The following is a 27342-nucleotide window of genomic DNA, read 5'->3' as shown; positions in this document are numbered from 1 at the left end:
ATGCAGTTACACTATAAAACTTTTAATTTTTTTTATCACCTGTATATTATTATACTTATATGTATAAAAATTTTATTTTATTAATTTATATTTGTGTTATCTTTTATTTATTTATTTTTTCACCAGAGGTCAGGCTAGGGTAAATGATAAAGCATTTTGATTTATCTTACTTTTGTGTAGTGTCACATATCTTATGTCTTGTGCACATGCATGATTTCCTGATGATGACCTAAGAGAGTTCGAAACGTTGGGCGTTATTTTCATAATTAGAAGGAAAGTAATTACTCTAACACGTGTTTTTGTCTCCATAAATTCTTTACAATAATTGGTTCTATATCAGTACTGATTTCTTCATTATTTTCTGTATGGTATAATATGACCCAAATTGAATTTTGGTCATACACTAAATTCTTATAATGTTCTATCAATTGTTTCTTCTTGCATTTTGTTGATTTGTGCTGTATCTCTTTCTTCACTGCTTAGTTCTCTTAATATTTTGTAGGCTATATTTTCTCTTCCACATGTCTTCTATTTTATCAATAAACCTCTCCAAAGTCTTGGTGAGCTTTCTGTACTGTTTCAGCTATTTTTCTTTTGTTTTTGTATATTTCTTCTGTTTCCTTTGTATGTTTTTAAAAGAACAATTTGTATGCCATTCGTTTTTCTTTTTAATATTTTATTTTTCTTTCCAAGTGCTTCAGATTACTTGTATACTGCTTCAGAGGCTGCTTTATGAATTATCTTTATTAAAATTTTCCATTCTTCTTCTATATATTCATTGATTTTGGCTTCTTTTAGGTAATCTGTTAATTGTAACATAGCATTCTAATAATTTCTTCTTGTAATACACATACTTTGTATAATTGTTCTATTTCTTGCTTTTTCTTATTTACTTCCTTTCTCCATTCTGTTAGCATTTCTCTTTTAGAAACTAGTAATTAATGATCTGAGTTATGACAGATAAAGGATTAATTAATTAAGGACTGATTTGTTGAAAATTTGATAAATTCTTCCCATTAGCAATGTGGAAGAAAATCACTGAGAGAAAGATAGTAATTATGTATCTATCATATCTAGATGATATAATGTTTAATGTTGTTTTCAGAAGCCAGATTGTTTCTAGGACAGAGTTATTACTCTTCACAAGAATAAAATATGAGGTAACCATTTTCTCCAAGATCTTCCCAAGCAGTTAGTCAGAACTAACTGCTAAATTGGAGTTTTTGGATATTTGACTGGCTTAGATAAAGCAATAATAACCCCTTCACCAGTATTCCAAAAATTTGTGCTCAGCAACAATTTTATTAAACAAATAGGGAAGTTGGTATGTGATTAGCCATCTCATATGGATGCATTGGGTCCTACAATATAATTTGGATGACACGGAAGAAAAGCAGTTTTCAGTTCCATTTGAAGTTTTTCAGCTTTGCTTATTAGTATGTTGCAGCTGCTCTTTCCAGATGAGAAATTTATATATCCATTCTGTTCCAGGATCAAAAATGGATGTGCAGTATATCTGCCCTTTATTTCCCAGACATCATTAGTGTTGATTAATCTTGATAGTAGAATGTGAAATTGGCTCCACCACTGAACTATATCATGCTCAGGTACGAGGAAGGGGGTGAAAAGTTCTGATAAACACCTAGAACAAAAATGATATTAAAGCAACTCAAATAACCACAATAAAGAACATATCTTAAAACCCTTTAATCCCCATGTTCCATCAAATTGTATTAATTTGTTCTTTTTCTTTTAGGATATATTAGACATGTCAGAGGTTTTTAAGAAATTTGAAGACAGAGGTGCAAGCTATCATCAAGTTTTTCGCTTTGCAAAAAAGGCCACAACTGAAATTCACTAAACTTTGTGTGAGCCTTCAGGTGACTATGCCCCAGCATATCCAACAGTTGCCAGATAGGTGGCCAACAGATATCCCCAGGTCAGGAAGACCTTACACACGATCACACCTGAAAACATCAATGCAGTGTATACCAGATCCTTGATGATAGACAAATACAGGCCAAAAACATTGCAAAAACTATGGGGATATCCAAGGAATGAGTGAGGTCATTATCCACCAACACCTGGACATGCAGAAGCTCTCAGCGAAGTGGGTCCACAAATGTTTGAATGCTGATCAAAAGAGAGAGAATGTGAGCTGCCATCTCAAGGAATTCTGGGTCATTTTAAGAAATCAGGTGCATATTTTTGGCTCGTATCATGACTGTTGTTGAAACATGGTTTAATCACTATAACCCAGAGACCAAACAACAATCAATGGAGTAGAAACACAAAGGTTCTCCATGAGCAAAGAAGTTCCAAACCCAAGTCAGAACAGAAGGTTCTTGCCATTATCTTTTGAGATATGGATGGTGTAATCCTTACCAAGAACCTCAAAAAAAGGTAAAACTGTTACAGCAGCAGTTTATTCAATAGCTCTGAAGGAAAAGCATCATCAATTTCCTAATATGTATCCCCAAGAGGTTTTCAGGTTACTATGGCAGCACTACATGATTAAGTTTACATTATTATTAATCTCCTATCAACAATTTTCCTCCAAATCAATCTACTATTTGTGAGCACTCCAACACTGTTATATCTAACATTTCATGATTCCAAGGCACTTCTGACTGAATTAATACACTTAGACTTTCATCTTCCTCTGGGTCTCATTCCTGCTATCTTGGCATCAAACACCTGTTTTAACCTTTCTTTACCCATTCTATTTAAGTGGACATACCACCTTAGATTAGCTATGCTGACATATTCTTGAATGCTAATAATGTCAAGTTCCTTCCTTATATCTTCATTTTTAATATGATAATTCTCCCATTGATGCCACTGGCTCACTCACCTAATTTTTCTTAGAACTCTCATATCTGTGATCTCTAGTCTTTGATCAAGTGCTTTATTTCTAACACAACTCTCAGATCCATATGTCAAAACTGGTTATAACACTTGTATACTGCTAGTTTGCTGTTTTGGCTAATTTCTCTCTTATTCCATATAAATTTGTTCAACTGGCTAGTCACCATACCAGCTTTGCTTATTCTGTTGTCTATTTCCAGATTTAACCAGCCATCTAAACTAAAAACTGCACCTAAATAGGTAAAATATTTTACTTATTCTATAGGATCTCCATTTAGAATACAGCTGAAGTTTTCTATGATCCTGCCTATTTTCATAGTTTTGGTGTTTTTATTGCTTATTTTCATGCCAAATTTGTTATAGCTGTTATTCAATTTAGTTAGTGAATCCTGGAGACTTGTATTATATGTGTTTAGGAGTACAACATCTGCATAAAGCAAAGAGCAAGTCTGGCATCAATTCTAATATTAGGCTTGATGCCACCTTCTTTCATAATGTGATCCATACAGATGATAAATAAGAGTGGAGATAATGTGCATCCTTGTCTTACCCCTGATTTATATCAGATCATCTTCCTGTGTTTCCTTCAATTCTAACTGCTGCCTGACAACTTAAATATAAACTATGTATTGCTCTGTATAATGTTCCATTCACTCCATATAATTGTAGTGTTTTGAAAAGCACTTTTCAAAACACAAGGTGCCCAAAAATGTTTTGGCCACCTTGTCTTAGGACTTTTCCAGAGCTACAAAATTAAGTACAAAATCCTCATAATATTCCCACAATTTCTCAACTATTTGTTTTAAAGTGAAAATCTGATCTTGACAATTTCTATTTGGCCTGAACCCAGCTTGTTCTTCTCCAAGTTTCTCTTCCACAATCTTTCTCAACTTCTTTTCAAGTATGCTTGCATAAATCTTACCTGGAACACTTAGTAGAGAAATTCCTCTATAATTCTCATATTCAGCTTCATTTCCCTCTTTCATAGATGCGTACTATGAGAGCTCTACTCCAAACACTCTGAATTCAACCATCCGACCAGTCCCTCTGAATTATGCAGTATTGCCATTGCAAAACTTTTATACCTCCATACTTCAGCATTTCTGGCAGAATATCATCTATTCCACTACCTTTCCCAATTTCAAGTTACTGATAGTTTTTTCTACCTCAAGTATTGATATGTACTCCTCTTTGTTTTCCTCTTGAAAATTTTCTAGTATGGTTCTGTCACTGCTTGGTTCGTTTAACAGTCTTTCAAAGTAATTACACCAGATGCCTAGGATATCCTTATCTTCAGTTTTCGTGTCACTTCTGATTCCTTTTACAGTACTCTTTCCTCCATTTCTAAGCTTTTTCAATAGCCTCCAGAACATTTTGTCACCTTTCTGATATTTATTTTCTATGCTTCTTTTACCAAAGCCTTCCCTTGATTTTTGTTTAGTTACTTTTACACAGCTTAGATCTCTTACATTTTTCTCTTTATCCTTTTAGGGCTTCTGCAGACTTATTTGCTAGGAACTTCTAGTATGCTTTCTTCTTTTCCAGGACTGCTTCTTTAGCTTCTTGTGTCCACCATGGTGTTCTTAATTTTTTATCTTTGCAGAAAACTTTACCACATACCTCCCTAGCTGAATCAATGTCTTTTTCAGATTTGCCATTAAGACTCCATGGTTTAATTCTTGTTTTTAATTTGTTTCATTTTTTCTTCAATTATGTTTGTATAGTCTAGTCTACAATTGACCTATAAAAGCTGCTCAAGTTTAATTATTTTTAAAACTTTCTCACATACTGTTCTTTTCAATGTGATATCCATTTTTATTCTGCTTAGTACCAAGTAATGGTCACTTCCAATTTCAAATCCTCTCTACACTCTTGTATCCTGAACCAATATAATGATATCACTATTAACAATGATGTAGTCAATGAGGCTTTACTTGTTTCTTGTGGCTTCTCTCCATGTGAATTTGTGCACTACTCATTACCAACAACATGTTTTAACATAAAGATGTTAAAACATGTTGTTAGTAATGGGTAGTCTGTGTCCTGAGCAGAAATACAGTAACTACTTACCATTATTATTAGCTTTGCTGTTTTCTTCGAATTTTCCCAATGTTTCTATATGCCTGGTGGATTCATTTCCTACTCTGCTGTTCATATCTCCATCAAAGACCACTTTTTCCATTTTCTTTGTCAGGCTGTCTGTTCTAATGACTCAAAAAATTCCTCCAAATCTTCTATGGGACCATAGCACAAATAAGTTTCATTGTTCATTTCCCCATTTTGAAGTTTGTCCACATAACCTTTCTTGAAACTGCCATCCAATCAAGAAATTTAACTTCATGTTTGCTGTTGAGTGCTATCACAACTCCTTCCTTTCCTTGATCATTATTGCCTGAAAATAAAATCCTATACTTATTATTATTACGTGACACCTCCAAGCAGTCCAAAGACTCATTCTTTTCAATTTGTTTCATTTTTTCTTCAATAATGTTTGTATGGTAAAGTCTTCAATTTACTTGTAAAATCTGCTCAACTTTAATTCTTTTTTAAACTTTCTTACATACTTCTTTTCAATGTGATATCCATTTTTATCCTGCTTAGTACTAAGTAACGGTTACTTCAATTTCAAATACTCTGTACACTCTTGTATTCTGAACGAGCATGATGATATCACTATCAACAATGACGTAGTCAATGAGGCCTTTCTTAATGCTTGTGTCTTCTCTCCGTGTGAACTTATGCACATCTTTATGTTGAAACATGGTATCAGTAATGACTAGTCCATGTGCTGAGCAGAAGTCCAGTAAATACTTACCATTATTATTAACTTTACTGTTTTCTCCAAATTTCTCCAAAACATTCCTATATGAGTGGTTGAATTAATTTCCTGAAGGAAAAGTGCCACAGGAAACTGAGTAGAGGTGTGTTGCTTTTGCAGGACAACACACCTGCTCACACTGCTCATGAAACCCAACAGAAATACACAAATTGGACTTTCAATGTCTGCTTCACCTACCCTATTCACCAGACTTAGCCTCAACTGACTATTTCCTATTCCAAAATTTACCACAAATGATGAAGTCATATCTGCAGCTGAGGACTGGTTTGTGCAACAAGAGAAGGGCTTTTTTTCTCTGGGAATTATGATGCAGCAGCATTGTAACAAGTGTATAATACTTTGTGGGTAATATGTAGAATAATGTGCAAGTTATATGGTTCTGCCTCAATTCCTTCATGGTAATTATCACAACTTTTCAGCACACCCTTGTACAAACACATTTAAAAACAATTAAATTTTGTGTGGTAGGGTATCTTGTAAAAGATACCAAGCTTCATTTTAGATTTTCTTGGCTATTATACATTCTGAATTCAATCATGATGTGAAAATAGCAGAATCGACTTCGTGTTTTGGATGATGCAGTTGGCTCAGTATTATGTGATAACATGATTTGCTGCTTCGGTGATGGGGGAATAGCAGACTGTTGCAAAATCAAATTCTGTTAATGATTGGTCTATTTTCCATTGTGATATCTGATGGAGTACATAGTTGTCTTTGTAAAGAATGGCTATCTCAGGGAAAGCAGTCACTCTCGGATATTTTCTATCACCCACTTAACTAGAGGGAAGAAGAATGGCAAACAAATTGCTTAGTTGATAACAGTGAACATTCAACTAAGCATATAGAATGCATTATTTCTAATATTAGGAAAGTAATGTTGAACATGTACTCTACATTCTTTACTCTGATGTTAGTTTGCAATACCTCATAAAGTACTGTGGCTATTTAATTCCTCCATTACAAGCATACAGAATGACAACCGCAACAAGATCATCAAGGTCCACCTGGGATATATCTACACTAGGTGACAGATAGATGCAATATACTGTAATAAAAGGTCCTACTGAGAGGCAAATGGCACTGCCTCTGTTAGTAATATAAAAATACATATGTGAATACATTAGAAAGATTTTATCAGCTGTATTTTATCAACTCAATTATAGAAATATTTGGTTTAAATATCTTAAACCATCATCAGTGTAACAGACAGAAATTGGAAATTCAAACAGCAACAACATGGGCACAAGAAGAATGTTATTTTACTTTTTTTTTATGTGCAGTCACTAGGAAGCTAGATAATTAAAATCCAAAGTCCATTTCCTATCTCATTCTTGCTGGTGAGAGAGATATACCAATTAACATCTTTCTACAATGTGAATGTCACAGATTCTGCAAACATTGATAACAAAGTTCCTCTTGAACAAATATCGATGTTTCAGCAGAACTTGTCACAATTCCATTCTAGAATCATATTAATGATGTTTGGTGAATTCATCTGGCTTCCAGATTTGTAAGGTTTTCTTTTGTCGGTCTTATATATTTTTTTGCTTTTTTAGAAAATTGTGATGGCAAGTGTCTATCTCAAGAAATATGTATAAGTTGTCATGAAATTCAACTGTCCAGGATACTGGATATTTTAATAATTTTATTTTCCTCTGTGGGCACAAAAGTATCCATCTTATCTATTAGTGGATTTGAAGCATTTGCCTGACTGCTTGATTCATCATTTTTTTTTGTAAAGGATTATGATAAAGTGAAAAGATTTTTAGGCTTAAACCAAAATACAAAATGGCGGTACAACACGACAAAATTTCATGCTGGCTGGGGTGTCGGTTAAACAATGCCCCCGTTGTTTTCACCAGGGAACCAGGGCGAACAGCAAAAAGTCAGCTACTGGAACATATCTGAAAATACACCCCAACTCAACATCACCAGAATTAAAGATCATTACTCTCAACATAAGAAGCCTGAATGGCAAAGAAATGGAGCTGGCTGAGGAATTAGATAAATTAGAGGAATTAGAGGTGACTCAAACAAAAAAAGAAAAACTGGTGAGATCTTTCTGAGCAATAAATACAAAATGTTATATTCAGGCAATGACAATCAAGGAAAAGAAGGAGTAGCCATAGTATTCAACACAAAATACGAGGCTAATCTTCTTGAATGGCAAGCAGTCTCAAGTAGAGTGATGTGGGCAAATATGAGAATGAGAAACTGGACAATGAGACTTATATGTGCCTATGGTCCCAGAGAAGATTCTACTAAGGTAGAATTGGAAAAAATTTTTGAGGCTTTAGAAAAAGAAACTGACACAATGAAAAAGGAAAAGTTGGTCCTTGTTGGGAATCTAAATAGCAAGCAGAGCAGGAAATGATTGTCAGATATACAAAAATATTTTGGGAAAATTTGGAGAAAAGAGCAAAGCAAATAAAGGCAAATACCTGCTGGATTTCTGCTCAGGACATTGACTGGTCATTACTAACACCATGTTCCAACACTAATATGTGCACAAATTCACATGGAGAGAAGAGGCAAGGAATAAGAAAAGTCTCATTGACTATGTTATTGATGATAGTGATGTTTTCTCACCTGTGCAGGACACCAGAGTGTACAGAGGATTTGAAATTAGAAGTGATCACTATTTAGTCTTGAGCAGGATAAAATTGAATTTCATATTGAAAAGAATAACATGTAAGAAATTTTTAAAGTGAATAAAAGTTGAGCAGCTCTCAGATGTGAACTGTAGACTAAAATATACAAAAATTATTGAAGAAAAAATGAAAGAGTTTGAGAACAGGAACCAAACCTTGGAGATTCAGTGGCAAGCCTTGAAGAAAACCCTGATTGATTCAGCTAGAGAGGCACGCCGTGAAGTTGTCTGCAAGGATAAAAAAATTAGAACTCCATGATGGACACAGGAAGTTAAAAGGAAGTGAAGAAAAAGAAGAAAGCATATCGAAAGTTCCTGGCAAATAAATCAGCTTGTGATCTTAGAGAATACAGAGACAAATGAAGAAAGCTAAACGCTGGCAAGCCTTGAAGAAAACCCTGATTGATTCAGCTAGAGAGGCATGCGGTGAAGTTGTCTGCAAGGATAAAAAAATTAGAACTCCATGGTGGACACAGGATGTTAAAAGGACAGTGAAGAAAAAGAAGAAAGCATATCAAAAGTTCCTAGCAAATAAATCAGCTTGTGCTCTTAGAGAATACAGAGACAAATGAAGAAAGCTAAACGCTGTGTAAAACTAGCTAAACAAAAGTCATGGGAGGACTTTAGCAAGAACATGGAAAATAAATATTAAGAAGGTGGCAAGATATTCTGGAGGTTGTTGAAAAAGATCAGAAATGGAGAAAAGAGTACTGTAAAAGGAGCTAGTTGATAAAGGTGACATGAAAATGGGAGAAAAAGATATCCTTGAAGTATTGAGTAATTACTTTGAAAAATTGCTAAATGAAACAAGCAATGATAGTACAGTGGAAAAAACACTCAACAGGCATACAGTCTGGAATACATATCCATACTTGAAGTAGAAATATGTAGATGATATTTGACCAGAAATGCTGAAGTATGGTGGTATAAAGTCTTACAGTGGCTGCACTGCATAGTTCAGAATACCTGGACAGAGGGACGAATTCCCGACAATTGGAGTAGAGCTCTCATAGTACCCATATATAAAAAGGAAAATAAAACTGAATGTGAGAATAACAGAGGTATTTCTCTACTGAGTGTTCCTGGTAAGATTTATGCCAGTATACTTGAGAAATGGTTGAGAAGAATTGTGGAAAAAAAGCTTGATGTACAAGCTGGATTCAGGTCAAACAGAGACTGTCAGGATCAGCTCTTCACTTTACGACAAATAGCACAGAAATCGTGGGAATATAACAAAGATATGTATTTAAGTTTTGTCGATCTGGAAAAGGCATATGATAAGGTGCCAAAAGAGAAGCTATTCAATATGCTACAGTTATATGGTATCAATAGGGCATTATATCAAGCAAGCAATACTTAGTTTTTATTTGAGTTGTAAGTCAACAGTTAGAATTGAAGGAAATATAGGAAGATGGTTTAATGTTAAATCTGGTGTGTGACAAGGATGTACATATCTCCTCTGTTATTCATTATCTATATGTATCACATTATGAAGGAAAGCAGTATTAAACATGATATCAAAATTGGAGATGTTAATGTCAACTCTTTGCTTTATGCGGACGATGTTATACTTATCAATAAATTCGCTACAAGTCTGGAAGATTTTCTGACTAAATTGAATAACTGTTGTAATAGATATGGTATGAAGGTCAGGAATAAAAAGACAAAGACAATGAAAATAGGCAGAGGCATTGAAAATGTCAACTGCATTGTGCATGGAGTACCTGTGGAAGAAGTAAAACATTTCAGCTACTTAGGCACGATTTTTAGTGAAGATGGTAAATTAAATATGGAAATAGACAACAGAATCAACAAAGCTGTATGGTAGGAAGTCAACTGATTAAATTCATATGGAATAAGAGAGAAATTAGTCGGAACACTAAATTAGCTGTATACAAAACAGTGTTCAAACTAGTTTTAACTTATGGATCTGAGAGATCAGTTAGAAGTAAAACACTTGACCAAAGACTAGAGACCGCAGATATGAGTGTCCTGAGAAAGATTAGAGGGTGTGAACAGATGGCATCAATGGCAATATCATATTAAAAACGAGGATATTAGGAAAGAAATTGATATTGTCAGCAGCCAGGAATGTGTTAGCAGAGCTAATCTCAGGTGGTATGGTCATTTAAACAGAATGGGCGAGGAAAGATTAGCAAAATAAGTGTTCTCTGCCAGGTTTGCAGCAAAACGACCCAGAGGAAGACCAAGATATAGGTGGATTGATACGGTACAAAGTGTCTTAGATGATAGATGATTTGCCTTAAATCATTCACCAACAAAACACACCCACTTGATTCTGGCAATCAATTCCACTCACCACTCTCCAAGCACAAAATCTAGTCTTCACTCCCTTGCTAACAACACTCTTACTCAATTTCCATGGGTAACTTCTAGTTATCCATGGGAATTGGTAACTATTATTTTTTCATTATTAACATTATTCATGTACTGAAATATTTCATCCACATCAATTCTACAATTCCCCCCAGGCAACATATGTCTGTCATATCCCCCCCCCTCATTATCCACAGAGCAATTAACTTATGTAACCTACAAATCTTCAATCTCTCTTCCTATATGGAACATCACACAGTCCTTGAAACACAATCACATCACACATCTCCAAGAAACCCAAGTAACTAGATCTGTGTGCAATAATCCATATGCGACCTTATCAAAGCCTTATATAAAGAGGAATAATAATCTTATCTCTGCATGTTAGGATGTTTTTTAATGACCAGGTAATCCTATGAGCTGTTTTAGTTACTTTTGCAACAATATTTGAACTCCCTATTCACCAACATCCCAAAATTCCTGGCTTCATTAATTTCAACAAGCACAGTCCCATCAGTATGGAAGATGCAAAGAATCATTATTGATGGTTTTCAACTGGAGGTGAATTAACTGGTCTCATACAGGGATGGCAAGGTTTTTACCAGCATGGATGGCCAAGTAGTTAGCATACCTGCTCTCAAACCAACAGGCTGCATGTCAAATCCTACCATGGCCATGGATATTTGTGTTCGTCTTTAGGTGGAAAATGAATTTCAGATCACCTCCCTGCTTACTTGAATGGCTTGAAAAAAATTCCAACATTTGGTATCTAGAGCAGGGTTTCCAAACTACGTAAAAAATAAATTAAAAAATACAAACAAAATTGATAAAACTGAGAAAAAAATCTTTAGCCCACCTACAGTAGAAAATGTACTGTACATTTGCAAATAACCTTTCGTAGGTGGGAACAACATAAAAAAAACTTGGATAAAAAATATGGCATACAGCTGGTAACCTTTTCACTCCAAAATACATAACTTTACACTTTGCAACATCAAATTGGTATCCATTCCTCTTTGCCCATACTGTCAGTCTGTTTAAATCTTCCTGTAAAATAACATCTTTGAATATTGCTCTACCTAATTTTGCAAAATCTGCAAAAAAAAATTGAACATTTCCCCTCAAATCGTTTCCTATATCATTAATGAACAAACTGAATAGTAATGGGCCAAGTACAGAGCCCTGTGGCACACCACTAGCACAGGTCTTCAAAAGGACCATGCACCTGTTTAAACTACTGTAGTTTGCATTCACGGTGGTATTCCTTTTCTTGAAGTCTATCAAGAGAATTCCCTGGCAATCCCAAAAGATTGTTGCCATGATCTTCTTGGTGGACTGAGTGACCTTGGCTTTTCTCGGTGATGCTATGTCTGGTTTGCATCACTCCATGGATTTCCTTTTAGAAAGAGGATCATAATAATAATGGACCATGGTTTCATCCCTGGTAACATAACAATGGATTCCAGCACTTCTGATTCCCTTGGCAAAGATCTAAAAACTTATGGGAACAGGTCACATGATGCTCCTTCTGAATTAAAGAGAGAAGTTGGGGCACTCACCTTGCACTGACCTTCATCATATGAAGCTTCCTGGGAATTATGTGAAAGGTGGCTGTTATAGAAAGCCCTGATCTTGAGATTTCTTTGAGCTTCAGCCACCTGTCATTGAGCAGTTGCTCCTCAACAAGAGCCACATTTTCCTCAATCATCACTTTCATAGGCCAGCCATCATGAGGATCATCTTTGATGCTCTCTCTCTTCCTAGGCAAAACTATTTAGCCCATTCCTTCATGGTGGAATATGAAGGAGAAGCATCCCCATAAACACCATCCAATCACTGTGTAATAGCACTTGGAGAGAGCCCTTCTTTGGTGAAAAACTATCACAGCAAGGTATCCAATTTTTAACATTACAGTCACTTAGTATGCCATGTGTTAATCAAATGAATGCCTCCAACTGAATGATGCAGGTAACTGGTACACTAAGCTCCCCACATAGATGGTGCTATTGGTCACATATACAGTGTTTTAAAATTGGTATGACAGGCTAGAAACTTTTGGAACCTACCTCATATATGCCACAGTAAAATAAATTTTACCATGTAAATATTAGATCTATGAAGTAGGGCTTCAATTTCTTGTCTTGTTTTCAATTCCATGTTGTGCAAGGTCAGATTTGTGACATTTGATAAGATAGATGTGGTCTTGATGTTCAGAGATACCTTTATTTACAGATCTTCCTGTTTGTCCATAGTAAGACAAGTTAAATGATCGTGGTACTTTGTATACACCAGGAAGCATCATTGGTGAGAATTTGTCATTTGGGGATGGTAGCAAGTTGTGAATGTGGATGATGGGTTTATAGGTAAACAATGAGTTGATATTTTTTCATAATTTTGCCACATGTTCAGAGATGCCTTTAATGTATCAACCAAATCAACCATCAACCAAATTCACAACTTGCTACCTTCTCCAAAAGACGAACTCTCACCAATGATGCTACCTGGCATATACAAAGTACCACGTTCGTATAACTTGTCTTACTATGGACAAACAGGAAGATCTGTAAATAAACGTATCTTTGAATCAAGATCATATCCATCTTATCAAACACCACAAATCTGGAATTGCACAACATGGAATTGAAAATGCTAACCAAGGATCCAATAGTACAATTAAGCTGCTGCACAGATCCATATATAAATATGAACATTTATATAAAGAAAGTGCTGAAGCCCTACTTCATAGACCTAATCTTAATCGTAATGACCGTCACTATTCCACAAGGTTGGGAAATTATTATCCTCAATTGTATTAAATAAATTTCTCTTATATATTTTAATTTAATTTATTTTCATTTCAGCCCAATAGTTTTAATCCATGAAGATGCAACTGTATACCTAGAGGGATTCCAATTTAAGCATGCGCTCTGTTTTCGAATTCAATTCGTATTGTTGTTCGCTAATTGTACTGATGTCTTATGATATATAAAATGAAATATTTACAAATTAAAATTTATTTTACTATGGCATATGTGTTATTCAATACTTATGGATACTCCATAGGTTGCATTATACAAGAAATAATCTTCAGTTGTTCATAAAACATAACATGCTCTTTCCTTCTTAACCACTCATCTGCACACAACACTGATGTGCTATATGTTTTGTCTTTCTTATGCAGGGATGATTTTAAAAAAATAAAATATATCAGCAATAAACAATCCTGGAAGTTACTGGAGTGAGAAGTAGGAACAATTATAAAAATACAATTAAAAAAGGAAAGTGGGCTTGTAAAATACCATAATATACAAGTTTCTTGCATATGAGCTAGGTAAATCAACTTATTTGTAATAATATTTTAACTAATCCTCATTTTTAATTTTTTTTTCCCAATGTAATTTTATGCCAATCATACCAACTGGTGATCTGGAATTACAGCTAAAGAGCAACTGAGGATAAGAGATGTGTGTTATGTCTGTAAATTGAGTATGTTCTTATGTAGGATAGAAAATCGTCCATGTTTCTGGGAGAAAAAAAAAGCATACTGATTCTATATGAGAATGACTAACTCACTTTCAGATTATAAACTTTATGAAAAGTTCTTTGCATCCTAGATGAGATTCAAACCCAACTCTTTAACAAAAGGGCATCATTGATACTGATTAAACTACAGTCTACTTCATGACAATGAAAGGTTAGGTCAAAGCTAAATAACTGGGAGGAGACCTCCACATCACCTTTCAGGAATGTGGAGAACCGACTCAGGTTCTGACCTAATGTCCAATCCTCACATTCACATGGGGTGACCTGTAAGTAGGTATCTACTGGATAGTGAACAAATAAGGATGGGCTGGCAATTTGAGACTTAGCCAACCAATTGTACTCTCTTTGGCTTAAACCACAAATGCATATGATGGTACTACATGACATTTCATGTCAGCTGGGTCATTGTCTGGTTAATCAAGGCCCCCTGCTGTTTTTGTCAGGGAACCAGGGCAAACAGTGAAAAGCCAGCTACTGGAACAAGCCTCCAACACAACATCTAGAAGAAGAAAAATAAACACATCAGAAGAACTGAAGAAGGAATCATCAGTATAAAGAGTATTAATGGAAAGGAAATTGAACTTGCAGAAGAATTGGAAAAGTATCACATGGACATAATTGCCATTACTGAGACAAAGAGGACAAAAACAGGCGAGATCTTTCAAATTAATATGTACACAATGTTATTTTCAGGCAACAATGATCGAGGAAAGGAAGGAGTAGTGATAGCATTCAACACCTAACATGAAGATAAACTTCTTGACTGGGGATGGGGACATAGACAATGAAACTTATTTTTTCTGACAGAATTTTCTTCCAAGGAAGAAGTGGAGGAATTTTTGGAGTCATTAGAACAGGCAGCTGACAAAAGAAAAAAAAGTGGTCCTTGTTGGAGATCTGAACATTTTTGGAAAATTTAAAGAAAAGGGCAAAGCTACTAATAATGGTAAGTATTTACTGGACTTCTACTCAGGAAATGAACCAGTCATTACTATCACCTTGTTTCAACATAAAGATGTGCACAAGTTCACAGGGAGAGAAAACACAAAAAAAGAAAGAAATCCTCATTGACTATGTCACTGTCGATAGTGATATCAACATGCTCGTTCAGAATACAAGTGTAGAGAGGATTTCAAATTGGAAGTAACCATTACTTAGCACTAAGCAGGACAAAAATGGATATCACATGGAAAAGAACAGTATGTGAGAAAGTTTTAAAAAGAATTAAAGTTGAGCAACTTTTAAAGGTAATTTGTAGACTGGACTGTACAAATTATTAAAGAATAAATGAAACAAATGAAAACAAGTACCAAATCTTGGAGACTCGGTGGCAATCTCTGAAGAAGACATTCATTCAGCTAGGGATGTATGTGGTGAAGTTGTCTGCAAAGATAGAAAAATAACATGGTGACCACAAGAAGCTAAAGAAGCAATCCTGGAAGAGAAGAAAGCATACCAAAAGTTCCTAGGAAATAAGATGACACATGCTCTAAAAGAATACAAAGAAAAATGTAAGAGCTATTTAGCTACTTTTACACACAGCTAAGCTGTGTGTAAAAGTAGCTAAACAAAAGTCATGGGAAAAGTTATGTAAGAATATAGAAAATAAATATCAAGAAAGTGACAAAATGTTCTGGAGACTATTGAAGCAGCTAAGAAATGGAGGAAAGAGTACTGTAAAAGGAATCAAAGATGATAAAGGTTGCATGAAAAATGAAGATAGGATATCCTAGATGTGTGAATTATTAATTTGAAAGACTTAAACAAACCAAGCAGTGACAGAACTGTACTAGAAAATTTAAGAGGAATGCAAAGAGGATAACATATTAATACTTGAGTTAGAAAAAGCCATCAAAAACTTGAAATATGAAAAGGCAGCTGGAGTAGATGATATTCCACCAGAAATGCTTAAGTATGAAAGCATAAAAGTTTCACAGTGGCAATACTGCATAATTCAGAGGGCCTGGTCAGAAGGTCAAATTCCAAATGATTGGAGTAGAGCTCTCATAGTACCCATCTATAAAAAAGGGAAGAAAAACTGAATGTGAGAATTACAGAGGAATTTCTCTCTAAGTGTTCCAAGGTAAGATTTATGCAAGCATACTTGAAAAGAGATTGTGGAAGAGAAACTTGGAAAAGAACAAGTTAGGCCAAATAGAGGTTGTTAAAATCAGATTTTTATTTTAAGACACATAGTTCAGAAATTGTGGGAGTATGACAAGGATCTGTGCTTAAGTTTTGTAGATCTGAAAAAGGCATATGACAAGGTGCATACAGGAAAGGTTTTTCAAAACACCACAATTATATGGGATGAGGGGAATTATACAAAGAAATACAGTATATTTAACTTGTAAGTCAGCAGTTCGAATTGAAGGAAACACAGGAAAATGATTTGATGTAAAATCAGGAGTAAGACAAGAGGATTAACATTATCTCCACTCTTATTCATCATCTATATGGATCAGATTATGAAAGAAAGTGGCAATTGGATATGTCAAACTTAGCTCTTTGCTTTATGCAGATGTCCCATATATTACAAGTATCCAGGATTCACCAATTAAATTGAATAACAGCTGTAACAAATTTGGCATGAACATCATCAATTAAAAGACCAAAAACTATGAAAATAGGCAGGAGCATAGAAAACTTCAGTTGTATTCTAAATGGAAATACTATAGAACAAGTAAAAGTTTTCAGCTATTTAGGCACAGTTTCTAGTGAAGATGGCAGGTTAAATCTTGAAATGACAACAGAATAAGCAAAGCTGGTATGGTGGGTAGCCAGCTGAATAAATTTATATGGAATAAGAGAGAAATTATCCAAAACACCAAATTAGCAGTATAGAAGACAGTGTTCAAACCACTTTTAAGTTATGGATCACAGAGTTGGGTTAGAAATGAAGTACTTGATCAAAGACTAGAGACCACAGGCATGAGGGGTCTGAGAATAATTAGGGGAGTAACTTAATGGCAGAATCATATTAAATATGAAGATATTAGAAAGGAACTTTATCTTATTAGCATTCAAGAATGTGCAAGCATATCTAGTCTAATCTAAGGTGGTATGGCCACTTAAATAGAATGGGTGAAGAAAGGTTAGCAAAACAGTTGTTTGATGCCAAGATGGCCGAAAGAGACCCAGAGAAAGACCAAAGTCAAGGAGGATTGATTCAGTTAGACGTACCTTAGAAGCACAAAATGTTAGAGTAAAATTGTTGATAAGAGATTAATGATAATATAAACTTAATCATGTAGTGCTGTCATAGTAATCTGAACACCCCTTGGGGGTATATATATCAAGAAATTGATGATAATGTATATAAATACACACATTCATTTATTAAGGGTGTCCCAAAATTCGCGCAAGATTTAAATTTAGCGCCGTTTGTGTGGTAGAGTGTTGCCAATGAGAAAAAAAAGACAGCGTGACAGCTGACAGTTCAGGGTTATTAAAAATGGGGCGTTACACGAAAGAACAACGCATTTTCATTGTTGAGCAATATTTTAAAAATAATGAAGGTTTGGTAGCTACAGTTCGCAATTTTCGTACAAAATATGGTCGGAATAGTGATCCAACTTAATCAACTGTGAAAAGATTAATTAAAAAATTCAAGGAAACTGGATCAATTAGTGATCTTATACACTCTGGCCGTCCTTCAACAAGTCGTTCAACAGAAAACATCGAAGCAGTTCGTGAGAGTGTTGCTGAGAGTCCAGGAACATCAATTCGACACCGTGGTCTTGAATTGGGCATTTCGAGTAGCTCTCTACATCGTATTCTCACGAAAGATTTGCATCTTTATGCTTACAAAGTTCAATTGACTCAAGAACTGAAGCCTACTGACCACACACAGAGAAGAGAGTTCGTTGAATGGATTATGGAACAACAAGTGGATGCTTATTTTTCGAACAAAATCATCTTCAGCGATGAGGCTCATTTTCATCTTAATGGCTTCGTTAATCGACAAAATTGTCGCATTTGGGGTTCAGAAAATCCACGAGTGATTGTTGAGAAACAAATGCATCCACAACGAGTCACTGTTTGGTGCGGATTTTGGGCTGGAGGCATCATCGGTCCATTCTTCTTCGAAAATGCGGCTGGTAAGGCAATAACAGTTAATGGTGCTCGCTATCGCGACATGTTAATCCAGTGTTTTGTGCCTAAATTGCAAGATATGGATGTGGACGACATGTGGTTTCAACAAGACGGTGCCACATGCCATACAGCCCGAGAAACAATTCAATTACTACACGAGTCATTTCCTGGTCGTGTAATTTCCTGTTTTGGTGATCAGAATTGGCCGCCCAGATCATGTGACTTAACAGCGTTGGACTTTTTTCTTTGGGGGTCTAAGGTTTATGCCAACAAGCCCACGACCACCCATGCCTTGAAGGAGGAAATTGAGCGCTGTATCAACGAAATTCAGCCACATTTATGCAAAACGGTCATGGAAAATTTCGACAAAAGAGTGCATATGTGCCAGCAAAGCCATGGAGGCCATTTACCCGATATGCTATTCCATGCATAACCCTATACTGAATACTTTATGAATCAATAAGAAATTACAATTTTTAATTAAAAACCTGTGTTTTCTATCAAAATTACTTCTTACATGAATTTTGGGACACCATGTAGATATATAAATTTTGATATTTACAGGAAGTGACACTTTTCTAAATAAAATTATATAGATATTATTTTCATACCATATCAAAATCAATAGCTTCATACAATTTCAATTCTTCTTCTGTTACTGGAACAACGTCATTCATGATTCCAGGAATAAGAATCTTTCCCTTGGAATCCACCAAACTGTTCATTAAGGCTATGAGATCAGACATTGCTTCATGACTATGAAGGATCAGGTTAGAAAAAACATACATATTTAAAAAAGTATTTTATTCACAATATATTTATTATTATGGAATAGGAATCTAAATTTCTTTTCATAAGTATAAAATGAGCTCAATAGCACACAAGTGCAGACGGCTTATGCAATTTGTTATATAGAAGAATCCACTTATTGTGATCACGGATAATATTATCAATTGGCTATTGTTATCAAAATCAGTCGGTCCCAAAACAAAATAGATTATTTTTAATTCATTTAAAATGAATTAAAAATAATCTATTACAATCAAAGTTCTTGTTATTGTTATTAAAATCCTCGAATGTTTAGCCTTTTGTGTCTCAGAATTCTAAGAAATAAGGGTTAATCAAAAGAAAATTTGACAATATCTTCCAGGAAAATGTGTGTGTGTGGGGTGGGGGTAAATAAAGTCTAATTGTCATTTTTTGAGTTTATTTTCATGCTCTCTTTTAGTAATTGAATTTAAGTGCTCATTAAAATAGTCATAGCGTTATGCCAGAAGTAAATAAAATATGTAAAGATTTATCTTTTCAAGAAAAGCAAAGAATTTTGGAGTGCTATGATAAGTTGCCCAAAATCAGTCAGTACTGCAGCTGTACATTTAAAAATTTCACAAGCACTCTTGTGTAAGATCTTAAAAAACAGATCGAACACTGAAACTTCAGCTCTTATTAATGAGAACATGGATCAGAAGAGAGCCCAATCTAGTAAGGATATTCAAGTTGAATCAAGATTAAAATTTTGGTTTAGTAATGTTTGTGAAAATAATGCTTCAATTAACAGGCCTTTGATGCATCAAAAAGCAGAACTTGCAAAAACAATGAGCAAAGAAAATTTCACTGCAACTGATGGATGGTTTAAAAAGGTGGAAAAAGCAAGAGAATATTGTGTAAAGCATATTCATGGTGAAGAAAAAAGTGCCTTTTTTTTTTTTTTTTTTTTTTTTTTTTTTTTTTTTTTTTTAATCAGCTGATGCATGGATTAAGACCAAGTGGGCAAAAATTATTCCTGAATATTCTCCTGAGGATATTTACCATGCAGACAAAACAGGACTATTTTCGTGCAATGCCTGAGCATATTTATTTGTTTAAAAATGAAAGTACTAAAGGATTTAAATCTTCAAAAACGTGAGTGACATTTCTTTGTTGTGCTAATATGAAAGGTGCAAAACGAGAGCTCCTAGTGACTGGAAAAAGTAAAACTCTCAGTGTTTTAAAAGTTTGCCTTTTACTGTTCTAGTGCAAATGCTTGAATGACTAATGATTTTCAACAATTGGTTAGTTAAGTGGGATCTTAAATTAAAGCAAAAAATTGCCTTGTTAGTAGACAAATGCACTGCACATACAAACAATTTATCATTAAAGAACAAAGTAATTTTCTTGCCTTCGAACGCTATATCGTTAATTCAACCATGTGACCAAGGCATCATATGAGCTTTTAAAGCTTATTATCACAGGGAAGTTCGTACGAGAATTATAACTGAACTAGATTATATAAAAGACCAATTTGATGCAAGTGCAATTGCAAAAAAAAGATTTCCCTTCTTGATGCATTGCATTTGTTAGCAATGTCATGGAAACAAGTCTTCTCAGAGAAGACTACTGAAAACTGCTTCCAAAAGGTGGATTTTTTAAACCAAACTCTGAAACTCCTTCTTACAAAGAATTTGAATATATTACAAATGAATATATTACAAATAAAAAGGACAGATGGTATGTCAAAAGAAGAATTTGAAAATTGGTTGGATATTGATAACAATGTTGAAGTGGTGGCTACAATGCCAGTGTCGAAAATATGTCAAGCTGCTTCTGATGAGAACTTTAAACTAATTGAAAAAATTGAACCTAATACAAGTATAGAAGAACAAATTTTAGAAGCTCCTCCAACCAATGCGCAGATGCAAGAAGCTCTACAAATACTTCACTGTGATGTGCAACACAGAGCGACAAACTTCGAAAGTCATTATGAGTATGAGCAATTTATTCATGAACTACTATATTCAAAGACACAACAAACAATGCTACAAAGTTTTTAAAATAATTTTATGTTGTTGCTTATTAAAAAGTTGTTTATAAAAATAAGTTAAATTAAATAATGTTCATAACAATAAATTGAAATAAATGATGCTATTTTTTATATCCTTTGCTTAATGTTATCAGCAGGTTATTGTTATCGAAAAGCGACTGTCCCAAAGTGATCCCAATAAGCAGTGTCTACTGTATATCCAAAGCAACGGACGGCACAGAGAACTTAAGAGCAAATGCTGTCTAGAAGATTTTAATGAATTATATCAATTTAAGGCTTCCTTTCCCCCACATAAAATAGAATCTTTAAATAGTACATTTAGTAAGTGAATGAGCAGAACATTCAGGAGAGAAGTGATTTGTTAATGATGATTTCAAGAGGAAGATTGTAGAAAATATAAGAGCCGTTGAATTTAAAGCTCATTTTATCACATTTAGAGGCCAGCAAAAAGTTTTGTCAATGTTAATTCTAACAAACACAGAGAATGAAATAACTGTATGAAAGAGTCAAGTGAATCAATGAGAGAGTTAATAATAATCAGTTTTTGTGACAAACACTTGTCAGAAAACATGACTCACTACAGATAATAGAACAATTTAAATTGTAGCAACAGAAAACATAATTAAATTTCTAGCATACACATCTAGAGATGGAGATATAGCTTTAGTAAGCATACGGAGGTGGTTATTGGGTGTTGAAGGTGGTCTCGGGATAAGTCTCAAAAATTGTTGACAAATATATGCAACTATAATATCCTTTGAATATGACATCTTGGAAGAGGAGGTGAATAAGGCTATAAAACACCTCAAGAACAACAAGAGTCCTGGAGATGACAATATAATAGGCGAGATGCTAAAATATGGGTGAGAATCAGTTGCAAAAGAAATGCATAAGCTGTGTAATGAAATATAGAGATCAGGGTATGCACCCGAAGAGTGGAAAAAATCGGTCTTGGGTGTTCATAAGAAAGGCAGTGCTTTAGAATGCACCAATTACAGAACTATTGCATTAATGAGTCATCTTGGCAAAGTGCTGATGAAATACTAACAGAACGCCTGAAGGGGCATATGGAGGCACATCTTCCGGATAAGCAAGCCAGATTTCGACAAGATCGAAGTACAGTGCAACAAATACTCGCACTAAGACTAATAGCAGAGAAAGCTCGAAGAAAGAACAAAAAGATACATTGCTGTTTCATGGAGTTCCAAAAAGCATTTGATAATATTGACCAAAATATAACATGGGCTGTCATAGAATCTTATGGTGTGGACAATAAACCGATCTGCCTGCTGAAAGATATAAACAGCCAAGCACAAGCAAAAATCAGAATAGCAGGTGAGACTGGAGATTGGTTTGCCACAAGTCAAGGGGACCCAATATCACCAATCATCTTCATCACACATCTGGGAAGAACACTAGTGTTGTGTTGTGCCCCATTCTTATAAATTTTTATATCTTTTGATTTCCTTGAAGTCTTGCCTATGTGTGTGGCACGTGGTATCTCTGGGTCAAAAAGGAATAGCCCGAGGGTCGAGCCAAAACCTATGTGGCAGACTCTTCGTTACCAACCTCTCTTTAAGTTCTAAGAAAAGTTATTTATTTCTGCTGTGCCACTTAGGACTCTTAGATTAATTAGAATGTTAATCAAGAGGTTGGTAAAAAGTGAACAAAGATAACACAAGATATGCAATCATGACTGTGAATTGTGTTCCAAAATCTCCTGCCCACATTCTTAATTAACTTTACAAGTGGTACATCGAATTCCATAAAGAGACAAAATTGGTAAAAGAATAAAGGTTTATTTAGCATAATGTGCATACTGCTAACAATACAAAATAAAAGGTTCCATTCAAAATTTAGCTAAGGAACAAATCATATCTGACAACTCTTATACCTTCTACATAAAACTCAATAAAATTCAATCTACCTAAATTACTCTACACATAACATATCTCTTACACTTTAATCTATATCTTTACAATCTCAGTCAACTTTTACTCTATAGATCAAATACTGTTTAAACATTCTTAAATACACATAATATTCAGATTCACACAGTGTCTGTCCTCTCATAATTTTTACAACAAACAAGTCCTTTGTAGAAAGTATTTTACCTTGGGAATAATAAATGTTAAAAATACCAAGCAATTTTAAACCTGGTTTTACTCCATATCCCAAGTAAGCAAACAGACAAATAAGTCAAGTTTGCGCCTGCAAGTGATGCAAGTCTAGCTGATCCTACAGGTAGTGCAAGACCAAGGCAACTCGTGGTAAAGGTCGCATAAGCTCTGATCACTAATCTTAATATTTACCCTTAATGCCAAAACACATCTCCAAGAAGGGGATGCATGATGTTTTGTATTAAAGGCAAGGGCCCACTACCCAGACCGGTTTCGACCTTCATTGAGGTCTCATCAGTGGGAGCCAGGCTAGAAATACCAAGATTTAGTAATACAGAGCTTATAAGTATTTTACCAGAACAATAAATATTAAGATTAGTGATCAGAGCTTATGCCACCTTTACCATGAGTTGCCTTAGTCTTGCACTACCTGTAGGATCAGCTAGACTTGCATCACTTGCAGGCGCAAACTTGACTTATTTGTCTGTTTGCTTACTTGGGATATGGAGTAAAACCAGGTTTAAAATTGCTTGGTATTTTTAAACAAGTCCTTTCTCATGCAGTCTCTCTTAATTGCTATCTCTGAGTCTCTTTTCATTAAAGTTCTACACAATATTAATTTCTGGATTCTCACACATATCAAATAATAAATTGTCTACTTATCTATTCTCCTTTGTTGCTTTCTTTCCGATCGTCGATGTCTGAACGCGATCATATCTTTGACTTCCATTATCATAGCACTTCGGACATGTACATTCCTAGACATTCCACGCGGCATAGCCTGTTGCAGTATCACGGGATTAGATTTCCCGCTGAAAGCCCGTCCAACTGCATACCAGCAATGGACCTACACCTAGAGCTCCTATCGACCACGAGGCAAACACAGGATACAAGAGAGAAGGGGGGGGGGGGGTTTCTAACCCTTTTATACTTCCTCCCTAATGGCCATCACCATAACTTTGGCCATTCACACGGCACGTAGAATATGCCGTCACATGTGCCTGACGTCATACTGTCCGATTGTCTCCGGCAACTTCTAAGCACATTCCGCGAGCACGAGACCGCTCGGGGCAACTGTCTGCTTTTCCCACCAAACTTCGAGCTTACGTTTACCCAGATTATGTTGGTCTGGTTCTTACATGTATATTCACAATAAGGGTTAATTCACACTAAAGATAATGACGACCTTAATTCAGTATTAAATTATACACATAATATTTGCACACTTTTCTTACACATTCCTTTCTTTTATATAAGTAAATAAAATCTCATTACTTTACAATTCTTTCCTTCCTTTTCTTATTATTGTATTCAAAACTACTCATACCCAGATACCAACCATATTTTAATGTTTCTTATTGGGTGTTCGCTCTGTTATACACTGATAAGATGAAACTTTAATATTCCAACTCATCAGGGTATAACAAAGGTTCCCCCCCCCCCTTCAAATGAAAATTTGTTTTAAATTTTGTATATTCAAGTTTACCTCACTTCAACCGGGGGGTTTTTAGCAGAGATCTCGCCGTCTTTCCCCCCTTTTTTTCTGTTATAAACTGCTTTTATTATAGAAGAATCATGAGCATCTCAGGTTATTTCTACCTTCTCCTACACAGCCAAGAAAAGTGTTTGTTTCTCTGGATTTTCTTTCTTTCCTTTTTTCAATTTAATTATGATATACTTTCATTACCACTGGTTGACTCTCTTCCAATTTCAAGTTCTTATCATTGATGGAAGTCTCCTCTGACTTCCTTTCGACTGGTGACCTAAGGCTCATATGAGGATCTGCTTTCTTCAACAAATGAGGCTCCTTTAAGTCTAGATTATCATTCTTAGGTTCAGCGATTGATCTACTGACCTGGCCCTCTTTGTGTTGTTTCTGGGATTCATGTCTGGACAAATCCTTTTCCTTCTTCTAAGAGATTTTGTTTCGCCTATCTTTAGATCTTCACCTCTTTCTTGGCATAATCACATTTGAAGTTGTACCTCTTCAAGAAATCATCTCCTAGAATGAGTTTGATTTGTGGCAGAGAAGTCCTGGATAAGACCAGAAATTCATGCCACACACACATAGTCTGAATTCGGGTAGGTACAACTTCAGATATGCAGACTTTGTTGTATGAGATGTGAAGGTGGTGATCCCAGTTACTCTTACTGGCCTTCTGAGGTATGTAGCCTTATTCTCTAAGTGGGGCTCTATTAATTTAAAATAATCCTCAGAAATGATGGAGGTTTGGGATCCAGTGTCCAATAAAGCTTTACAGTGCCTACCATGGACACCGCCCTTCACCATCATTCCATGAGGCGATTCACTCACTCTCTGCCCTCATCTCCATGTCCTATTTGCATATGTGTAGGACTTTGGCTCCTCATTATAATTTCCACTGGTTCACCTCCTACCGCTGTAACAATTGCGAGCAAGATGCCCAATCCTGTCACATTTAAAACACCCGGGAGGTTCTATATTATCCCTTAAATTACTGACCGTCCTGTGATCTGAAGGAAGCACTATTTTTTCTTGGGAGGTAATAGCTGTGATTTTCTCCATGACAGCGTCTATTCGGTCAAGAAGGGGGCCTTTGTAGCCTCTCGACCTCTTCTCGAATTAAACTTTTGGTTTCGTCCATCTTAACAGTTTTAGGTTCTGGGACCTTCACCGATATTGTTTCCAGTCTCTTCATTACCTCGTTCAATCGCTCCATGACAGGCCTCTGGAGAAGTTCCACTTCCTATTTGACTATAGCCATGATCTTGCAAGTTTTCAGGAAGGATTTCAGTCAATTTGTTTACCGCTTCACCATCATTGCCCTCGTTTCCCTTTCTTATCCTGGATTTGTCTTTTTTTTCTCTGCACTCCTTTTCTTGTTCAGGTAGTCTTATTGTGCAGCGATCTTCCTCAACCTAGTTTACAAGACCGGCAGCAGATGCGGGACAGATGTCTCCAAGTATCTGCTCCCGTTTCTTAACTGCACTGTAGCACTCATCCAAATTAGTCACTCTTCTGTTGAAGGCAGTTTCCCTCAATTCCTGTCTCACTCCTTGCCTGAATTGCTGGAAGACAGCCCAGTCCAGATGAGGTCTTTCCTCACCTGAGACACTTAAAGCACTGGCCACCGTTAGCAATTAATTCTGAAAGTCAGAAACACTCTCCCTATCTTTCTGAATACATTTCTGGAGCTTCCACAAATTAGGCCCCAAACTTCTCAATTTAGAAAATTTAAGAAATTAGTACCTCCTTGAATTTGGAGTACTCCAAATTCAAGGAGGTACTAATTTCTTAAATTCAAGGAGTACAGGAAGGTTTTTGCCTTTCCAGTAGCTGAAAGTCTGTCCATCCTCCAGCCTTTCACAGTTCCTCTATATAAATAAAAAATGCGATCACGTCATCTGTTTCCTCCCCCGAAAGTTGAGGAAACACTTGCTGCGGATTTATACACCTGAAAAACTCATTGTCATTCATCCCTGTAGTGCTATTTGGGATGGACATGCTTGCTACCCACGTTTAACAGAATTACTTATTATCAACTTTTCTAACAAAATTTTCAAAGTTTTCTGAATGGAATTCGAAACCTATTTACTGTAACTTTACATATTTTCTTGATTCAATTATGTAAGTCACATCCTACCGGCTGCGCCATTGTTGTGTTGTGCCCCATTCTTATAAATTTTTATATCTTTTGATTTCCTTGAAGTCTTGCCTATCTGTGTGGCATGTGGAATCTCTGGGTCAAAAAGGAATAGCCCGAGGGTCGAGCCAAAACCTATGTGGCAGACTCTTCGTTATCAACCTCTCTTTAAGTTCTAAGAAAAGTTATTTATTTCTGCTGTGCCACTTAGGACTCTTAGATTAATTAGAATGTTAATCAAGAGGTTGGTAAAAAGTGAACAAAAATAACACAAGATATGCAATCATGACTGTGAATTGTGTTCCAAAATCTCCTGCCCACATTCTTAATTAACTTTACAAGTGGTACATCGAATTCCATAAAGAGACAAAATTGGTAAAAGAATAAAGGTTTATTTAGCATAATGTGCATACTGCTAACAATACAAAATAAAAGGTTCCATTCAAAATCTAGCTAAGGAACAAATC

General features: G+C 35.4%; 1 protein-coding gene across 1 annotated transcript in view; it reads right to left on the bottom strand.

Moving 5' to 3' along the window:
- Positions 1 to 27342, bottom strand: part of Cndp2 (Cytosolic non-specific dipeptidase 2) — a 327834-nt gene that overhangs the window by 115542 nt on the left and 184950 nt on the right. Inside the window, exon 11 of the mRNA XM_090414788.1 lies at positions 18944 to 19088. Coding sequence (XP_090270914.1) covers positions 18944 to 19088 — 145 coding nt within the window. The remainder of the gene's footprint in view (positions 1 to 18943; positions 19089 to 27342) is intronic.

This window comes from Typopeltis vanoorti, chromosome 25 (assembly GCF_054136105.1).
Source record: "Typopeltis vanoorti isolate ZY-2024b chromosome 25, IOZ_Tvanoo_1.0, whole genome shotgun sequence".
In the NCBI taxonomy this organism is placed as follows: Eukaryota; Metazoa; Arthropoda; class Arachnida; order Uropygi; family Thelyphonidae; genus Typopeltis; species Typopeltis vanoorti.
This window is presented reverse-complemented; position numbering and strand designations above follow the sequence as displayed.